This window comes from Periplaneta americana, chromosome 14 (genome assembly GCF_040183065.1).
Source record: "Periplaneta americana isolate PAMFEO1 chromosome 14, P.americana_PAMFEO1_priV1, whole genome shotgun sequence".
Taxonomy (NCBI): Eukaryota; Metazoa; Arthropoda; class Insecta; order Blattodea; family Blattidae; genus Periplaneta; species Periplaneta americana.
In genome coordinates, this window is record NC_091130.1 from 20,885,203 (window position 1) to 20,904,946 (window position 19,744).

Sequence of the window (19,744 nt, forward strand, 5' to 3'; positions counted from 1 at the left end):
TAAAGTTCTGTCTTCCTTAATCGTAAGAAGGAATGATCATTAAGTCAAGGGCTAACTATATCTTGTTTACGTTGCCTTTATTCGTTTATCACGGAATTCTGTGTCAGAAGTGTAACTACCTCATCTCCGACACGCACTGATATAATGGGAGACATATTTTATCGTATACCGTAATTTCCCATAAATATGGTCCAGGCACCCAACTATGGTCCAAAACGCATTATGTACTACTTAGTCCCCCAAGAGTTCGGTGGTTGCCATTTAAGGCGCCACTGTGATGGAATTATGTTTCCCATAGATGCTTCTATCTACCATTACACGTGGCAATGATATGGATGCTTAACAAGGTCAGTGTGCATCGTTCTATTGAATGTGTGAAGACACGAAATCATTCAGTTTGTGATTATCTGTTTTATTAAGCTCTCCTCTGTTGAACTGGTACGTTATAGATATATGATTCTTTGTACAATTAAACCTGGCTATATAGTGTTTACTTTCACGTAATAATTACATTGGCAGAGGTTAAGGACTCTGCGTGAAAAATGTTTAACCTAAAGTCTAGAAGTCAGTCCTCACCTATGTACCACAATTTTTCGTGGACCATAGTTGTATTTCATTTTGAAATATTTGTTTCAATAAAATGTGATCAATGTGATTATTTACTTCTGCAAATACGGCATGTCAGTATATTCTAAAACATCATTTAACATTATAGTCAAGTAAACAAAGAAACAGGTTGTTCCAGCATCAATAGTAGGTCTACTAGCACGAATGATGGTCCGGTAAAACGAAAACTTCAGGGTAGAAGGAAAACAACCGTCCCTATGAGTGACTATGAGAGAGATGAAATTGAATTGGATACAGATTATGGTTCAATTTCAGAATTACAAGAGAAGTGGAGATTCAAAGGATCGAAATAAGCCTAATGAATGTAGTTCTCAGTACGATAAATAAACATTATCAGTGAATTTATTTGCATAATATTTTACTAAGAATGTGTTAGTTTATTCTGATACCGTACTTTTTTTCTTTGATATACACTCACCTGCAAAGAAACCAAGCCAACTACAGTTTTGAAAATTGTAGGTGTGCTGAGGTTCATTTAGTTATTCATAATGGGAGACATATTACAAATAAACAAACATGTCATTAGTTATTGCTGTGAATCTTCCGACTCGTATTTGCATAGACAGACCATTTTCGTAAAATGTAGCACAGTACGAACACTTTCTGCACTCACTGCATTTTCATAAAATCACATCATCTCTGAGCCTACCTCGATATGGAAGGCACATTAAATGAAAACAGAACAATTACTATTTTAAAGGAGGTGAGGTGTGTAAAGTTAGAGAACTCCAGGTATAAGACACCCGACAATATAGTCTTCTTTGAATCAGCAATTTGAAAGAGACCTTGGGAAACAAATGGACTTGGGAGAAAGCTGGAATGTGGGAACACTAGATGACAATGCCAAGTGTGGTACAGAGCTCCTATAAGCTACACTGCATGCGCGTGGCGTGGCGAAATACCTTGACTCCGTCGGCCTTGAAATGAATTCTCACGAACTACAGACAGTATAGAGGCTGAATTATCGACTTTTAAGGTTAATGCAATTCTGTCCGTTATTTTACGTTGCTGGGAGTCTTGAGCTCTTACTCCGAGAGGGTCAGAGGTCAAGAGTGCTACGAAAGATATATAGAGAGGGGAATATTATAACGCAGAGTTTAGAATTTAGCACCACATATAACGCATGAATATATATATATATATATATATATATATATATATATATATATATATCTTGATTGCACAACTTTTAACACTGTATCACTTCGGAATATGTATGATAATACTTTCTTGTGTTAAATTCTAACATACCTTGTTTACATGTTTCGACCTATTTATGGGTCATCCTCAGAGCTGGTCGTTGTTGGTCTTGGCGCCTCTTGTTTTGTTTCCTGTGAGGGTGTGTTCGTGTGGTATAATGTAGAGTTAAAAAGTGTGTGTGTTCTGAAATTGAGTTGTGTGTTGAGAATTTCGTTGGGGTGTGTTTTCGTGTGTCTGTATATTTCATATTGTTCTATGTTCTTGTGTCGCCAACTGTTTCCCCGTAAATCGATGGGCATGACTCAATTAATGTAACGATGCAGTACTAAATAAAGTACGAAATCTTACTTCCACATCTACATCTTCATCTTCTAATTCCATGCCCATTGTATCTAAAGAAAATGACACTCCTTCATTCAGATTTGATAACTGCGTTTTCAACGATTGTTCACTTAATGTATTAATCACGTTATTTGTAATTATAGGTATTATAAAATGTTTAAATTAAATTATGATTTCAGCAGATAATGAAAATGTATTTCTGTTATAATAACAACAGAAAAGCGCACTAGGCTACATGTAATTAACATTATTAAAATTTTATTTCGTTTTTCTCAATTGCATAACTGAATGACACGCAATTTCTTTATTGCAGTAATCGATATTCATCTATTTCGACTTCACAATGTCTGAATAGGTAGGTATGCATAAATATAGAATTATTAGGCCTAACATTTTGTGGGTGAATTTTAGGGATATATTATTTACATTTTTATTTCATTCACGAAATAGTCCTAATAAATGCCACTCGAGATCTGAGATTACTATAGATCAGCGTTTCTCAAACTTTTCTGAAGTAGGGACCACTTTTTTATGTCAAAACAGTTCCGTGGACTACTTCACTCTTGTTCCCTTCGAAAAAAATTTATCATTTTTGTAGCATATTTTAATACTTATATTTTAAAATAGAATTAATTAATTAAAATTAATTTAATTCAATTACTTTTATATTAATATTAACTAATTAAGTTAATGTTAATAGAAGAAAATTTATTTTAGTTTTTTTTAATAATTCAAGGTATTAGAGTTTGGATAATCTTTAACTCATTAACTAAAAAAATTAATAAGTGTTGGTACTGTACTCACATTAATGAGATGGATGAGCCTGCCGATTCTTGCACAGTTGTATGTATGCTGGCAAGCTTAAGTTTGAGATCGTCACATACATCGAGTCGATTTCGGTAGGTTTTCATTAGAGTTAGTGATGAAAACTCTTTCTCACACAGATATGTAGAATGAAACTGAATTATAATCTCTAAAGCATCATTGTACAGTTTACTATATTCTCTTTTCGCTTGTGATTAGGTCCAGAAATTAACCATACCTTCCGCTTCGGATTTCATTTTAAGTCCAGTGTCATTCGAGAGTTCAATTAACTGTTCGCCTTCACTCAATGAAAGTTTGTTATTTTCAATATTGCAATGAAGGGAATCACGAAGCCATGAAAATTTTATTTTATTTATTTATTATTATTTAAGCTGGTAGAGATAAGGCCATCAGGCCTTCTCTTCCCCTCTACCAGGGGATTTGTCATATTTACTTGCAAAATAAGTTTGAAATTGTGACCTCAGAGTTGTATTATTGGTGTACGACGTACAGTACGTGACCATTTCAATATGCAGACTGGGTGTCGGCAAAACTATTAAGAAAGTCATAAATACATGAAAAGGTTCGGTACTTTGGTCCTCTGTTATGAATTCGGGTGGTCCCTGGATGGATTACAGGCGCCAGATTTGCAGGGAAATGATGGCGAGAAACACCATGTTCATAGTACTTTAAATCCCTCTTTGGTAGTTGAGAGTAGAGTGGGAAGTCAGTAGAGAGGTAGGGTAATAAATTCCATTAAATGTCAATACTGAGAGAAAAAATGAAAGGCGATTGCTACAGTGGCGGTGCGTCAATAAGAGCACAAGAGCACGTGAACACCTTGTTTCCATTAATGCACGACTAGTTTTATTATTTGATACCGTATTGGCGCAGTGGGGATGTATAATATCAGAATCGAGTATTTTAAACTTCCCGCATCTTGCATAAACTTCTTATGTAAACTTGGCAACATCCGTTCACGTACAAGCCGTGCTCTTTTCGAGATGGTTACAGGAATTTCACGCATGCGCGGGAGAAAATTGTCTTTAGCTGGCCGCTTATGACTCGTCAAGAGCACAAAGCGTTAAGTGAACATGATGAGTATCTATCCTACAGATGTCAGCTCCATCGATGGCTATCGTTCACGTGCTATATCTCGATGAGGAAATTTAATAGCCTGTAGATGTCAGCATCTGACTGTAGGAACGTTTACTTACGTGGATGTGTGTACAGTGCTGCTACGAGAGTGTAGTTTGTGAATTACTATACTTCAGTATCGGCATAATAGCATAGTTTGGCTTTCAAACACGTGCTGGCTAAACTGTGGTGGTGGTATGAATTTAAGTATCTGTATGGTAGCATATAATATTTAAGAATAATATTTACTGGCATGTGAAGAGTTCGCGGGAAAAACTATGAATATCACATTTCTGTTAAGGATTAGATAATGATCTAATTGAGTTTATAGCTGCAAGATGTAGTGCTGTTTCTATAGGAAATAAAGGAAAGGATTACTGTATTAGTGGTGATAATTCTCCTTTTTACCATTTTTCATAAGAACAACATTAAATTTCGTAGTGATCCATTGAATCAGATAATGACATCAACCTTAACAAAAGTGTGACATTCGTTTTTCCCGCGAACTCTTCATGTATTTATAGTAATCTATGCGAGTGGGATTACAGTACTGGTATAGGCTATAGTGTATCAGTGTGTTGTGAATCAAAATATATTACTCAACACACGCGTTTGTAAGTAACGAGACTGTGGTATGTATTCATTTTTAACAAACGTAAACAATGAACTCTGTTCAAGTAATTTTGAACAGTAAACTGGCTTACCAAGAAAAATTGGAAATAAAAAGACTGAGTTTCATCATCATCATCATCATCATCATCATCATTATTATTATATATATTTTTAGTAGGTTATTTTACGACACTTTATCAACATCTAGGTTATTTAGCGTCTGAATGAGATGAAGGTGATAATGCCAGTGAAATGAGTGCGGGGTCCAACACCGAAAGTTACCCAGAATTTGCTCATATTGGGTTGAGGGAAAACCCCAGAAAAAACCTCAACCAGGTATCTTGCCCCAACCGGGAATCGAACCCGGGCCACCTGGTTTCGCGGCCAGACGTGCTAGCCGCTACTCCACAGGTGTGGACTTTATTATTATATGTTGTTTTGAATTTATATACGGTTTTTTTTCGATAGTGAAACACTGGAATCATGACATTTCATATTAGACTAAACGTACGATTTCAAATTGTCTTCGATTTTGGAACCACAAAATTGTGAACACACATAATATTTTATCACGAGCCGCCACTGGATTGCTATGTGTCATTTCCAAACTGTGAGATTTTTTCAGGTATAGTAAATACGCAATTCGTTTGAATTTTATTTTTTCTTCCGTCGTTTTTGAAGGACCACAAGGGCAGACCTCGAGGACCACAGGTGGTCCGCGGACCATAGTTTGAGAAACGCTGCTATACTGGGTGTTCATTTCAAAGTGTGTCATGACGTCACTGTTGACGAGTCAGCAATTTGAAGCGAGTTTCAGCTTTTATGTCAGAGAAGTTGCCTATTAATCAAGGCGTTCAATCTTAACTTGAGAACGTGTACGGTATAACTTGAACGTCGTAGCAACAGATGGCGGTCTGTACGGTCTGTGTGCTACCATAACCTCTTTCGAGCTGTGTTTTGCGCGGGCAAGTCGTACGCAGGGTATTTGTTATCATCGGTTGCGTACGGCAACATTCCACAATACAAATCAAATGCTCCGTGTCCATGTTGACCGTCGAAGTTAATTCAACAAATACGTAAGTAATCGTCTTAACCCTCTCCACATATGCCGACAATAAGAAAAAACTCACCTCAGTACATGTTTCGAAGCAGTTCACATTCCTGCCACTGCCGGCGTTACCGTATGTATCGGTAAGTACTCTTCTGAATGAACGCCGTACTTTCTAGGCAACTTCTCTCGCACATACGTAATATACCGCTGCGGAAGTGAAGGAAGATTGAATTCTCTAGGCTCATCGACTAGCCACATGACGGCATACGGCGAGCCATGACACACTTTGAACTGAACACGCAGTAGATAATTCCAATCGTATTCATAACAAAGAACTGCCACACACTCACCATTTTGTTCCCCGCTTCGGCACCGATGGTCTTGGGTCTCTTGACCGTTGTATCGGAGACATTCTCCTTGTTTTCCAGCCTCAGCTTGTCGCTGCTCTTCCTGCGAGGCGGCACGGGCGGAGGGGCGTGTATCACGGTCTCCTCAGTCATACTGCTCATGGAATCGTCCCTGCTCGAATCTCTTTCTGAAATTTCTTCAGGAGGCTCGGTTTCTTGTGTTGGTGATTGCATCACAGATTCCGTTTCTGGCAATGGAGGGTTTTGACGTTGGGGTGAAGGCAAAGGAGGTGGAGGTGCTCGATATGGTGGAGGTGCTCTGGATGGTGACGAGGCTTCCATCGAGTCTTCGGATGCCGGATAAGTAGAGAGGGCCATGGATGTAGGCGACATGGAGGACAGAGAATCTAAAGACGGGCCAGGGGATGCCAGACTCGTTGTGGGACTTACAGCCCCAATTTGGTTACGGTATTTCTTCTTCAGTATCAGGTACTTTTCGCCCTGAAAAGAAAAATCGATGAATTTACTCTTTGAATAATCCTGTGTCTTGAAATTGAAGTTCTACAGATAAACTATATTAAGAATTAACACTTCGAGCCCAGAAATGTTTTTTTTTTTTTTTTTTTTCACATATGCAGCTGAAACGTGGACTAGTCTAAAAACGGAATATTATTCAGACGCTTGTAATGCCCTATTTTGATTATTGATTCCTTGCTAACTAATGTAAGTTCACTCTTAGCTGAGAGACTACAACGTGTTCATAATGTGTGCATACGATTCATCTGCAATACTCGTAAATTTGACTATATAACGCCTTCACTCCAGTTACTTTCATGGGTGCGTCTGAAGGAACGAAGAACAATACATTCACTGTCTCTTCTATTCAGAATCATGCATATTTCTATTCCGAATTATCTGCTATCGCGCTTTCAATTTCTTACAACTCTTCGAAACCGGCATCAAGCACTTCTTTCTATCCCTCAACACAGAACGTCTTTATACTCATCCTCCTACACTGTAGAAATACCTCGCCTCTGGAATTCGTTACCTAATGACGTCAGGGACTGCCGGACTTTATCACAATTCAAAATTAAATAGGAAAATTTTGTCTTATTTAATGCTTTTTAGGTATTGCTAGAAGTGTCGATTTGTTTTGTTTGTTTTTTACTCTAGATTAAAATTGCAAGTTTCTTATTTATGTTAGTTAATTAAGGTATAATAATTATTAATTACCATACTTAATCACTCATTTAAAGTTTTTGTGACTGCAACCTGTGTATATTTTTGTATGGCTTTACTTTGTTGTTTATAGTGTGATTTTTCTTTTTATTTCTATTATTGTATTTGTATTTCTGGTGGTGTGGAAAAGAAGGCCTGATGGTCTTAAATACACTAGAATAAATAAATAAATAAATAAATAAATAAATAAATAAATCTGACAAAAAAAGATCAGAATAGAATTCAGGCGACAAAGATGAAATTCCTTAGAAGTATACTGTAGTTCAGAAAACACAGAGATGGAGTTAAAAATGAAGATATAAATCATATTTTGAGAATTGTAAAATTGCAGGATACATTGGAGGAAAACAGAATTAGATGGTTTTGATATGTTATGAGGATGGGTGAAAAGAGATTACCAAATAAGGCACTGAAACTTGAAGTAAAAGGGAAAAAGCCTGTTGGAAGACCTAGAACAAGATGGAAAGATCAAATTAAGAAGGACGTTACAAAAAAAGTGAACAGTGGCGACAAGTAGTGGAAGAGAATAATATTATTAATATTATCTGGGACAACCGTAACAGATGGAGAATGCTATCTCACACTCGACCCCACAACCAGGGACACGAGTCTAGATAAAGAAGAATTTCACTCTTTGTGAATATGACCAACAAAACTTGAATATATCTTGAGTTCTAGTGCAGATAACACTTCAAATTTATATCTACTGTATTAGCGCGCACGGTAAATTTCCCCTCCAAAGCTAAGAACGCGAGGGAGATACCGCGTAAAAACTGTTGTGCGTCAAGAATGTCTCTTTCTACCGACTGGGCTCAAAGTGCTCAAAATTCTCAAAATTAATAAAATCATACATACCTCCTCATTACGTATCGTTGCCACAGTATTTACATATTCCTTGAATTGGTTGCGAGCTTCAACTGGAACAAAAATGTGAAGACATTGACAACAATAATTACCGCGAAGAACAATTTTACAGCTAATATGTAATGGAATATAAAACAGTAACAATTTTAAGCTAAGCAACAATTGGGATGCCCGGTGGAAGAAGGGCCCATTCCACACTCCTGTTGATTTTTAGTTTCTTCGATCATCCGACAGATCTTACCATCTAGGACCTCTTTTATGAACTTCCATAGTAAGCATTTATAAATGCCTCTTCTTCACTTGAAGAGAGAGAATCTCAGTGAAATAAGTGATTCTCCTATACAATTTAGTTTTTGTGGTATGCACCTCTTTTCCACCGAGTTCATCAAATAAAAACATCGAACATCGGAGATAACCATTGACTAATTGTTCCGGACGCGAAACATACGACATAGCCTAGGCTATATCTAATTAAAAGTAGGTAAAACAGACTCCAGATACAGCTATTAACCACTTCACAGCAGATACTGGGAATTTTACCAGCCTCCATCGAAGTATACCTACTTACTTACAAATGACTTTTAGAGAACCCGAAGGTTCATTCCCGCCCTCACATAAGCCCGCTATCGGTCCCTATCCTGAGCAAGATTAATCCAATCCTCAGCATCACATCTCACATCCCTCAAATCCATTTTAATATTATCCTTCCATCTACGTTTCGGCCTCCCCAAAGGTCTTTTTCCCTCAGGTCTTCCAACTAACACTCTATAGGCCTACACATTTCTGGATGCAATAATTTATTTTTATCAGTAAATGCTTCAAAACTATTTTTCCACCTAAATCACATATTTCAAGAATTTGATGTCACATCCTTTTCCTTGAAAAGTCTTCAATTTATTTTATTCAACTTTTTCTTTCAATTACAAGATAATTCTTGAACAGTCGAGTTCCAGAACTATTTTCGTCGGCCTTGGTAGCGTAGTTGGTATAGCGCTGGCCTTCTATGCTCGAGGTTGCGAGTTCGATCCCGGCCCAGGTCGATGGCATTTAAGTTTGTTTAAATGCGACAGGTTCATATCAGAAGATTTACTGGCATGTAAAAGAACTCCTGCGGGACAAAATTCCGGCACACCGGCGACGCTGATATAACCTCTGCAGTTGCGAGCGTCGTTAAATAAACCATAATTTATAGAACTATTTTTTCGAACAACCCATTCTAAAGGTGCACCTATAATGTTCAACTTTCCTTTCAACTTTGCATGAAACGCATTCAATTATGCATGAACTAAAAATGAGAGCGCATGCAGCAATTGAGAGCTACCCATCGCCGGTGGGTACATAGTAGATGATCTAGTTACTGAATATCATTTTATCATATTACGATGACTATTACACTCTTACTACGTCATACTACTTTTGACCAATAAAACGGTAAGAAAGGACGTATTTCAACCAATCATGGCTGCTTATCGCACAATTTTATCGCGTCCCTAGCATTTGTTCAATTTTATCGCGTCCCTAGCATTTGTTTCTTTGTTTGCCAACATTTGAAACTGCGCTGATCTGGACGTCAAAAATATATATATAATTACAAACCACTCCAGTCGATGCACAGCAGTTTCAAATATGACTCGCATTGGCATTCAAGAACAAGAATTAATAAAAATCACTGATCATACCTATGCATCTTCTGAAATCCGATTTACAGATAAATGAAGAGCACCATTCGGAAATCCTGAATAAGTTGAATACACCATGTAGGCCTAAATCAACGAGTTCCACTTCTATTATGCACACGTTCAATATAACATCAATTGAACCACCAACCACATTCAAATTTGAAAATTGTACATTCAATAATTATTCCTTTTTTAAAATTATTCATTCGGAAATTCTGAATAAGTTGAATACACCATGTAGGCCTAAATCAACGAGTTCCGCTTCTATTACGCACACGTCCAATATAACATCAATTGAACCACCAACCACATTCAAATTTGAAAATTGTACATTCAATAATTATTCCTTTTAAAATTATTCATGTTTATTTTTTATGTCATCGTCGTTAATTAAAACTTTTCTAACACTTGTGTATATTAGTTAGGTTATGTTATAGCTTCTGCTCTGAGAGGATAAAAAGAACTTCTGCTATATGATATTATGGATAGTCACGTATCAGAGATTGTTTAATATTAAGATTTATTGAATAGTAATCAGTACAGTGTCTGTATAAAGACACTACTGCCATCTAGCGCAATATTTGTAATGTTGAGATGGTACAATAATACATTTGAAGACAGTTGTATTTTCGTAAGTCAATTAATATTTTATTGCATTGGAGTACTTCGTTACTTCTAATTTTTATATACTTTCTTCTAATCGTGTAATAGTCAATTAAATCCCACTCGAGTTTTGATTTTCTCTAGATAAATCAAAACGTCTAGTGAGATTACTGTTGATTATTTCACGTATGTGACGACATCCTACTTTGTATTATCCGGCAAGACGAACTTCCCACTTGGTCACAGTATACATACATAAGTAGTTGCTAACCACTAGGATCGCTAATATCGCCTCATTGCAGAAAATGAGAAATAGTACCGGCGCAGTCAATTGTTCCTAGCATCCTCACAACTCAAGCTTCGTGACTATATACTAGACTGTGACTTTGTCTTGTAGGCAGAGCGCTGGCGACAGTTTAAGTTACAATAGATGACGTCACAGAGTGTTGTTGCACATATTTTCCGCGTCGAAAGTTCGCTTTACAGGGTAGGCCTACTATATACCAATGACATGAGAACAACTTTTGAATTTCAACCAATGACAGCTGTATACCGCTGGAATTTTATAGTTTATTTTTTATCGTTTTCATTTTATCACCGCGATGTGTATTTGTTTTCTCAGAGTCGCTAAATCTATTTCTCCGTAAATCACTCAGCAAGAATCGATTAATCGCTTAACAATCATAACATAAAAATGGAGGCCAGTTCAAAACATTTTGGTGATACGTCAAATGTAGAAATTGATCTCCTTATCCAAAGTTCGAAGCCAAAAAATACAATGAAAAATAGAGACGGTGTGTGGAATCAGTTTAACGAATTTTGTGGTGAACGAAAATACGAACTTTTACCGGACACGCAAACTGAAGAACAAGAACTTAACAAAATTGACGGGACACGGCCATACATTTGTCCGTAAATCATACCTAAAGATTAATGTAGATCAACATTCGGAAATGATAAACAAATTCATTAATTTTGATTCTACATCATCAATTTCCCAAACATCTATTGTGTCCAAAGAAAATGCAGCTCCTTCCTTCAATAATTGAATTAAAGTTATTTTAATAATTGTGTTTTTAATCATTGTTAATTTAATTAATTTCTCTGTTGACGTTAAAAATAAATATTTTTTAAACATAAATACATTTTTAATTTCATCAATATGTATTCCAAGGTAAAAAAAATACATGATTTGCGGTTACAATAATGTACTGTTAACAGAGATAAAAAATGCGCACAACATGCAATTTGTATCGTTACACAATCACTATTTCGTTTTCCTCAATTGGCATCACTGAGTGAATCGAATTGCAGTAATCGATCTTCATCTGTTCCACAATAATATCGCGATGCCTGACTACACATTTTTAATTGTGAGTTGTTACTTGACTGTCTGAAGAGAGGTTTGAACTTCATACGTAATACCAATTAGGCAACTAAGCCAGTAGATAATGGGTTAGAATGGCCAGTTCCTTTCATCCTCCATTGCATATATCGCTTACTAGTAAGTAACATTACAATGTTCTTGATCTGTCTTGTTTTGTCCATGGAGGTAAATTTTGAATGACACAGGGAGTGAAGGTGGTACTGCAGGGAATGGCAAGGCCGCCATAAAGTCTTCGAATACCGTATTGAGCATATGTGGCAATGAAATTTTCACAAATGGTTAGAAAGCTTAGGTTTAGATTCTTGTGTTGGGCTTGTATTTCCTACACACCGCGACCTATCACTTAGCTAAATCTTCATCAAAACTAATCATGTTACAAACCTCCGTGTAGCGAACAATATATTATGTAGGATAGTGGTGTACCCCAACTTAATATTCAATGCTACCTTGAACCTTACTACTTTCAGAAGGTTAATAAATTTAAGAACATATTATAAGCAACAGAATAATTGTTATGTGAATATAATTATTTATCTAAATTAAATTACAACACAACAAAAAAATTCTAGGTAATTTGCTAGGAGACGTCGTTGCATATATACCACTTTTACACTAAACCTAACCTTAGTGTATACAACATATACTAAAACACTAACCTAACCGAACGTAACCTGTCACAGATTAAGGAATAGGTTAGGTTAGTTTATTATTTATTATTGGGTTATTTTACGACGCTGTATCAACATCTAGGTTATTTAGCGTCTGAATGATATGAAGGTGATAATGCCGGTGAAATGAGTCCGGGGTCCAGCACCGAAAGTTACCCAGCATTTGCTCGTATTGGGTTGAGGGAAAACCCCGGAAAAAACCTCAACCAAGTAACTTGCCCCGATTCGAACCCGGGCCACCTGGTTTCGCAGCCAGACGCCCTGACCGTTACTCCACAGGTGTGGACGGTTAGGTTAGTTTAGGGTTTTAGTATATCTTGCAAAAACAAATTTTAGGTTTAGTGTAAAAGTGGTCTATATGCAACGACGTCTCCTAGCAAATTACCAAATTCTATAACCTAACCTAACGTAAATCGAACAATGATGCTTGACATTTGTCCATCAAATAATACAAAGTTAGCCTCAGAAAATATTACAAAAGATGTTAGATGTGCATATACTATACTTGTTATTCCATGGCTCCCCCCCCCCCCATCATTATATAATGCATACAGATTGACATTTTATCAGTTTCTGGTGGAAGTTACTTCTGTATAGACCTATTTCAATGGTCAACATTCTTCTAATACTTCATACCCAAAGTAGAGAAAGAAATTTCAGTGTAATTTATAGATCACACAAAAATATAAATGTGAATCTATGAAAATAAAAAAGATTAAAATTAAAATTATAACATGAAACAAACTAAAATGAAAATGAAACTACAAAAACTAAAAAAAAATGCAATAAATAAAACAATACCAAAAATATAGCCTAAAAAAGTAGAAGAAAAATAAAATGACAGAAACAAGACGAAAATAAAATAATATAAAATTTACCAGTCAACAAAACAAAAAAATAAGTTAAAAATATACATAAAATTAAAACACAGAAACATAAAACAAAACGGAACAGAAAAAAATAAACAATATAAATAAAATTACATATAATTAAAGTTTATATATAAAAAAACAAAATAAACGAGACAAATTTAAAATACTGGTAACATAACATTAGCACATGAAAACTAGAAAAATAAAAATAAAACGAAACCAGAACTTAAGGACAAAAAAAAATAATGAAATAAAGAAATATAAAAAGAAGAGAAAATGAAGCTGAAAAACAAGAAAAAAATTAATAAATTAAAAAAAAATAGAAAGAGAATCATAAATGCAGAAGAAAAAAATATACTATCTATGTTACACACAAAATTAAAGGGCAAAATAAGATTAAAACTGTATAAAATATACAAAATTCAACAAATTAGAACAAAAACAATAGAAAAATGAAATAGATTAAGAAAAAACAAATACCAGTAACGTAATAGAAAAGATGAAAATGAAATAAAAACAAATACGAAGCCAAAAAACTTCAATAATGTACAATAATATCATAAAGCACACGAAAAAACAATTTTAACAACACCAAAATCAGACATTTATTGTTTACTTAATCAAGAATGATTCAATACTCAAGGAAGGAGACATTAACCAGGCCTCAAGGATTATGGTTTGGTTTCAAAGCAATAGGCCTAGTTGCCAAGCAACCGGAGTGAGATATAAAACAGACATACAGAAACATCAATGTGGTTCATTTTTTTGAGACTAAATACAATGTCAATACATTTCCGGGATTAACTGCATGGAGTTTCTATGCATCTGACTGACTGATCGTCTTAGAGGCTCAGATGTGTAGAAATCTCTGGCTTCATGTTGTAACGGTACAGGAAGTTTCATTATATGTTAGACTGACATGGACTAGTTTAATACAAGTAAATATATCATTAAATAATCATTTTATTTTATTTTCTGTGCTATTGATGGAGGTAATTTTGAATAATTGCGAAAAATTTTTAATGTGATAGGATAAATCGAGATATTAAAAGAACCAGATTTTAATAAAATTAAATTTTCACTTTCTAAGATCTAAACTTAGGTCTCTAAAGAGGAAAACCAATGCTTATAGCTGTATAACAAACAATAAGCAAGACATTTCTACTGTGGTGTAAACAAACACCAGAGGAATACAAACTGTTTACATTCTTATCAGTCTAAATGACATAATATCGAGTGTGTCCACACAACAGCATATCTGCTTATGTTTTCTAGTTGTTGGTAATGGCTCAAATTTGCTGCAGTTGCGATAAAACAATTTTAAATATGGTAATGTCCCTGTTAAAACAGACTTGCTTCAGATAAGCAGGTTAACAAATTAGTGGTTTATGAAAACTAAGTCAAGGATACATTTACTTTTTTGCTTATAGCACGGTTACTATAAGAATTCTAAAGTTAAGTTCTTTGGCCCATTTTATTTAATGGACATACATTTGCTCAGTGGGGATAAAGTCCTTACTGCTAAATATCAAATCTAAAACTGCTAAATTTGTAGCAACAAAGGTTACTATTTGAGACAAAGAGTAAATGATTTTTCATTAAAGTAAGTGGTAACTGAATAGTATTACAATGACCATTGTATGCTAGGTACAAAAAAATATATATTTAAGTAAGAACACATATTCAGCTTAGAGAAATGAAACTGAAAAAAAAAAAAAAAGAATTCTAACTTTCTTCAAAAATATACACACACAAATATAGATGCCTCGTAAAAATGCATTTATCAATCTTCATGTGTGTGTGTGTGTGTGTGTGTGTGCGTATGTGTATGTGTATGTATATATATATATATATATATATATATATATATATCTGGCAGATTACATTTATACATGGGATTAGATGTGATAAAAAATAACACAAAAAATTAACTCAATTTTTAGAGTTTCAAAAGGGCAATATATTGGTTAAGGGGTTATGTACAGCTTACAGCAGTAAAATTTTGGAAATATTCAACTTTTTTTCCTCCATTACCGTATCTTGTACAATAATAAAAATTAGTATGTGTAAAACACTGCCCTTCTGCTATATGAAAAAAATATTTTTACGATACAAAAATATTAAAATATTATTTAACTACTTCTTTTTGTGTGTGTGTGTGTGTGTGTGTATGTGTGTGTGCAAAATTCAGTTCACTGAGCAGTGATGAAGCGTTTCTCACATAACTCTAAAATTATCCAACATTCTGTGATGAAATTTTGTGTGTATATTTATGCATGTCATATCTACAATATGGTGCAAGATCACTTCTCTACCTTCCAGTCCACACCTGTGGAGTAATGGTCAGAGCGTCTGGCCGCGAAACCAAGTGGCCCGGGTTCGAATCCCGGTAGGGGCAAGTTACCTGGTTGAGGTTTTTTCTGGGGTTTTCCCTCAACCCAATACGAGCAAATGCTGTAACTTTCGGACTCATTTCACCGGCATTATCACCTTCATTTCATTCAGACGCTAAATAACCTAGATGTTGATACAGCGTTGTAAAATAACCCAATAAAATAAAAAAATAAATTAATTAAAAAATAAAATAAATCTACCTTCCATAGATTGTCTGATAAAAATAAATTCATTTAAAAAATGGTCAAATATCACTATTTTCTTGTAACACAAAATAAAAAAAAATATTATTTATCAAGGAATGTACTTGAAAGAGCATGATATTGTACACATGAGTTTCAGCAATAAAATCAAAGAGAGAGAACATGAAAAAGTTAACAAGTTTATGCGTTATGAGGGAAACGCTTCATCACTGCACAGTGAACTACCACCGTTATGAACTTTGAAAAAAATATATATAAATATTTTTTTTTTTTAAATCGTAAAAATATTTGTTTCATATAGCAGAAGAACAGTGTTTTACACATACCAGTTTTCATTATTGTATAAGATACAGTAATGGAGGAAAAAAAAATGTTGAATATTTCCAAAAATTTTACTGCTGCAAGCTGTACCTAATCTCTTAAGTAAGTCAATATGACCTACCTATTTGCAGAATAAATCTATAGAATTTCGCCCCTATTTAATTATGCATAGAAACTAATCTAACGTAATTACCGTGGTGAGTTATTCAACAATTTCATTCAATATAAAAAATTCTTCACATTACTACCCACAACAGCCATATTCAGCTAAATTAGAAAATTCGTACAAAGAATTAGCCTAGTTTCCTTATGTCAGTTTTATTACTTCAATTATTAAAAATGAAGTTAAACTTCAAGTTGATTGTGATTTTTAAATATTGTCACTTCATTAATCATTACAAATAGCCCTCACATCTTCCTTAAAAAAAATAAAACTCTCACTTTTTTATATCCTTGAAATGAGGTAGAAAATTATATTAACTTATATATATATATATATATATATATATATATATATATATATATATATCTCTGTGAACCATAAGTAATGTCATTAATTTCAGGGGATTATTCTTTGAGATATTTCAAACAAAAAAAGTTAAATACAATTTCCCTCGTTTTTACTTCCGTTTGGAGATAAAAATTGTTTTACATGAAACATTTCATAGCATGTTTTGGGAAAGCCATTGATTTAATTCCCAATATGCTCAGTAAATTTAAGAGAGCAGTGTATTATGATAATAGATTACGATATTGAAAGAATTTTAGTTTTGTTTTCTTATTGTACAGAAATTTGATCTGAACAAATGTAGCTTTCCGTTCTTCAAAGGAATTTTAAAATGTTACAATTATTCGGATTAAATTTCTTCAAATCTAACTTAAAAGACAAAATTAAAGTTCTTTTAATCATATAGCCTATCATCATAATACACTACATTCTTAAACTGACTGAGTATATTGGGAATTAAATTAATGGCTTTCTCAAAACACGCTATGAAATATTTTAGCCTATATAAAACAATTTTTATCTAGAAAAGGAAGCAAAAATGAGAAAATTGTTAATTAACTTTTTTTTCAAATATCTCAAATAATAACCCCCTGAAATTAATGATATTACTTACAGTTCACCTTTACATATTTATAAAATTAAAATGATTAAATTTTTACTAAAAGGTACCTTGTTCTTACAATGAATATGAATGTGACATAAATTAGGCATTTGTTTATAAATTTAAATAAGTTAAAACAATTTCAGTAAAAATTATGGAAAAAACATTGATTGCAAACTACTTTTGATAAAAGATGAAAAGATGATAGCAGTGCATCCAACATTTGAAAGTAGTTAGAAGGAAAAGATTTGAGAGTTAGAAAAAAATTAAGTTATTGGTCCTAATAATAATCTTACAGATTTGTCTCTCTAAAATAAATTATACCTACATAACTTTGCAATCACTTGTTAGAAAGTGTTTACATACTGCATGAAAGATTATAAATAAATACTTTTAAAATTATATTTATTACTCTAACAAGATCTTTCATTTACCCCAATATGAGCCTCTCATTTTTATCTTCAATCCTAGCCTATAAATTACATATTTACTGTTCTTGTACATACACGTGGATTTTATGTTGTAGACCTGAAGTTCAGAAAGAATTCCACAATTTTATATCTGGCCTTAAATTAATCAGGAATAGTGAAAATTAGGTTACACCTAGATACAATACAGACTACGTAGGCCTATTTAATAGCTTATTTCAATGGAGAAGACTTTATAAATAATCATGATTGGCGTATCACTTCTATCTTGTAGTAAAACAATGAATAACTAATGATGTCAAACAACATAGGCTACGTCATCATCAATCACGTAAGAAAATAGTTTCAATGTCTGGTATCATAAAATATACTGGTCATCACATATTCTTGTTTTCATTGCTAAAAATTGCTTCGTCCCTACGAAGATAATCACAAAAATGATATAACATTTCTAAGTTTCATGGATCACTATTTATAGCCCATCACTGAGACTATAATCACCAATAAATGTCTAAAGATTTGTATAGGCCTAAATAAAAAAAATAACACACGAAATTATATTATACCTAAATCTCAGGTAATACACCCAGGTTTGCCAGACGTCCTGGATTTCCTAAGATTGTTCTGGATTTTAATGGTGTGTCATGTGTCCTAGATTGAGTAAGCCTATATTTTTCCCGGAATGTCAGAGATTGGAAAAATATAATTCTTTGTTCATTTCTGTAAAATTATTTTTAAAATTTCTTATTCATCTTTTTCAAGGCCCTGTCCATCCTACATGTTCAACACTTCAACGTTGTCAACGCCGTCTGGTGCATCCAGTCGGGTTGTAATGAAATGAAAATGATAATTCCATAGTATATTAGATATTATACAGTATTTTTATTCTTTATTCCCGTTGATTTCAGCACTATCATGCATTTTTTTTTTAATCAGGCTGTAATATGACATTATTTTTCAAACTTCATCAATAATTCAAAGGTAACTTCATAATCTAGCAAAAAACGTGACAAAATTAAAAGTTTAGGCCCTATATAATTAGTTGCAATACATAAAACGAATAAATTCAGTTCAATTACAAATTGAATTAATTAAAATGTGTAGTCACGTAAAGATAAGCAGTATCATCACTTGTCCTGGATTCCTGATAAGAGAATCTGATGACAACACATGGATGTATTATGGCAACTTCTATTTTCATAAATTAAGACTCTGCCAAATTATTAATTGACAGAAATTACATAGATCACGTCGTCTGTTTTTAATACACAACCACTAAATGTTTATATAAAAAGACCACATAAATTTGTATGTTCGAAAACTATATGTATCATAATTATATCATATAAAATATATATTAAAACATATAATATTTTCGCGCCTAAAGATACAAGATGTGTCATTTCACAGTCATGTTAATCAGAAATGGGTGTGAACCACACAACATTTAAACCGCAATTATTTGAAAACTATAACATATAAAATAATAAAACCAATACCTCTTGTTTCAGGATTTGTAAGAAAAGGCTTGAAATGTTTCACAAGATCATGATTTGTCACTTTACCACCATTCTCAAGCATAAAATCACGAATTGCTTCAACTGATAACTCACTCGGCACCGCCATCTTGAAAACTACAGCTGGATGTGGGAACAGTTGACGTGCGAAATTCGCAGCATCTATACAACAATAGCTCGGCCGATAATATCGTACTCTGACTCCTGTACCAAACTTTAATGCTTTGGTTCGTAACATACGGCTCAGATGAAACAAGACATTAACCTTGTAGCTGAGTCAATAATATAACAGCGCAAAATAAACTACAATGATTTTAGTTTGCGTTTTTTAATATAATAA

The 19,744-nt window shown here is 33.8% G+C and overlaps 1 protein-coding gene across 1 annotated transcript in view; it reads right to left on the minus strand.

Moving 5' to 3' along the window:
* LOC138713969 (ankyrin repeat domain-containing protein SOWAHA-like) overlaps positions 1-19,519 on the minus strand; it is a 453,145-nt gene extending 433,626 nt beyond the window's left edge. The window contains exons 1-3 of the mRNA XM_069846550.1: positions 19,387-19,519; positions 8,215-8,276; positions 6,124-6,621 (exon numbers count right to left, since the gene is read on the minus strand). Coding sequence (XP_069702651.1) covers positions 6,124-6,621; positions 8,215-8,276; positions 19,387-19,513 — 687 coding nt within the window. The 5' untranslated portion in view covers positions 19,514-19,519. The remainder of the gene's footprint in view (positions 1-6,123; positions 6,622-8,214; positions 8,277-19,386) is intronic.
* Positions 19,520-19,744: the final 225 nt, after the last annotated feature.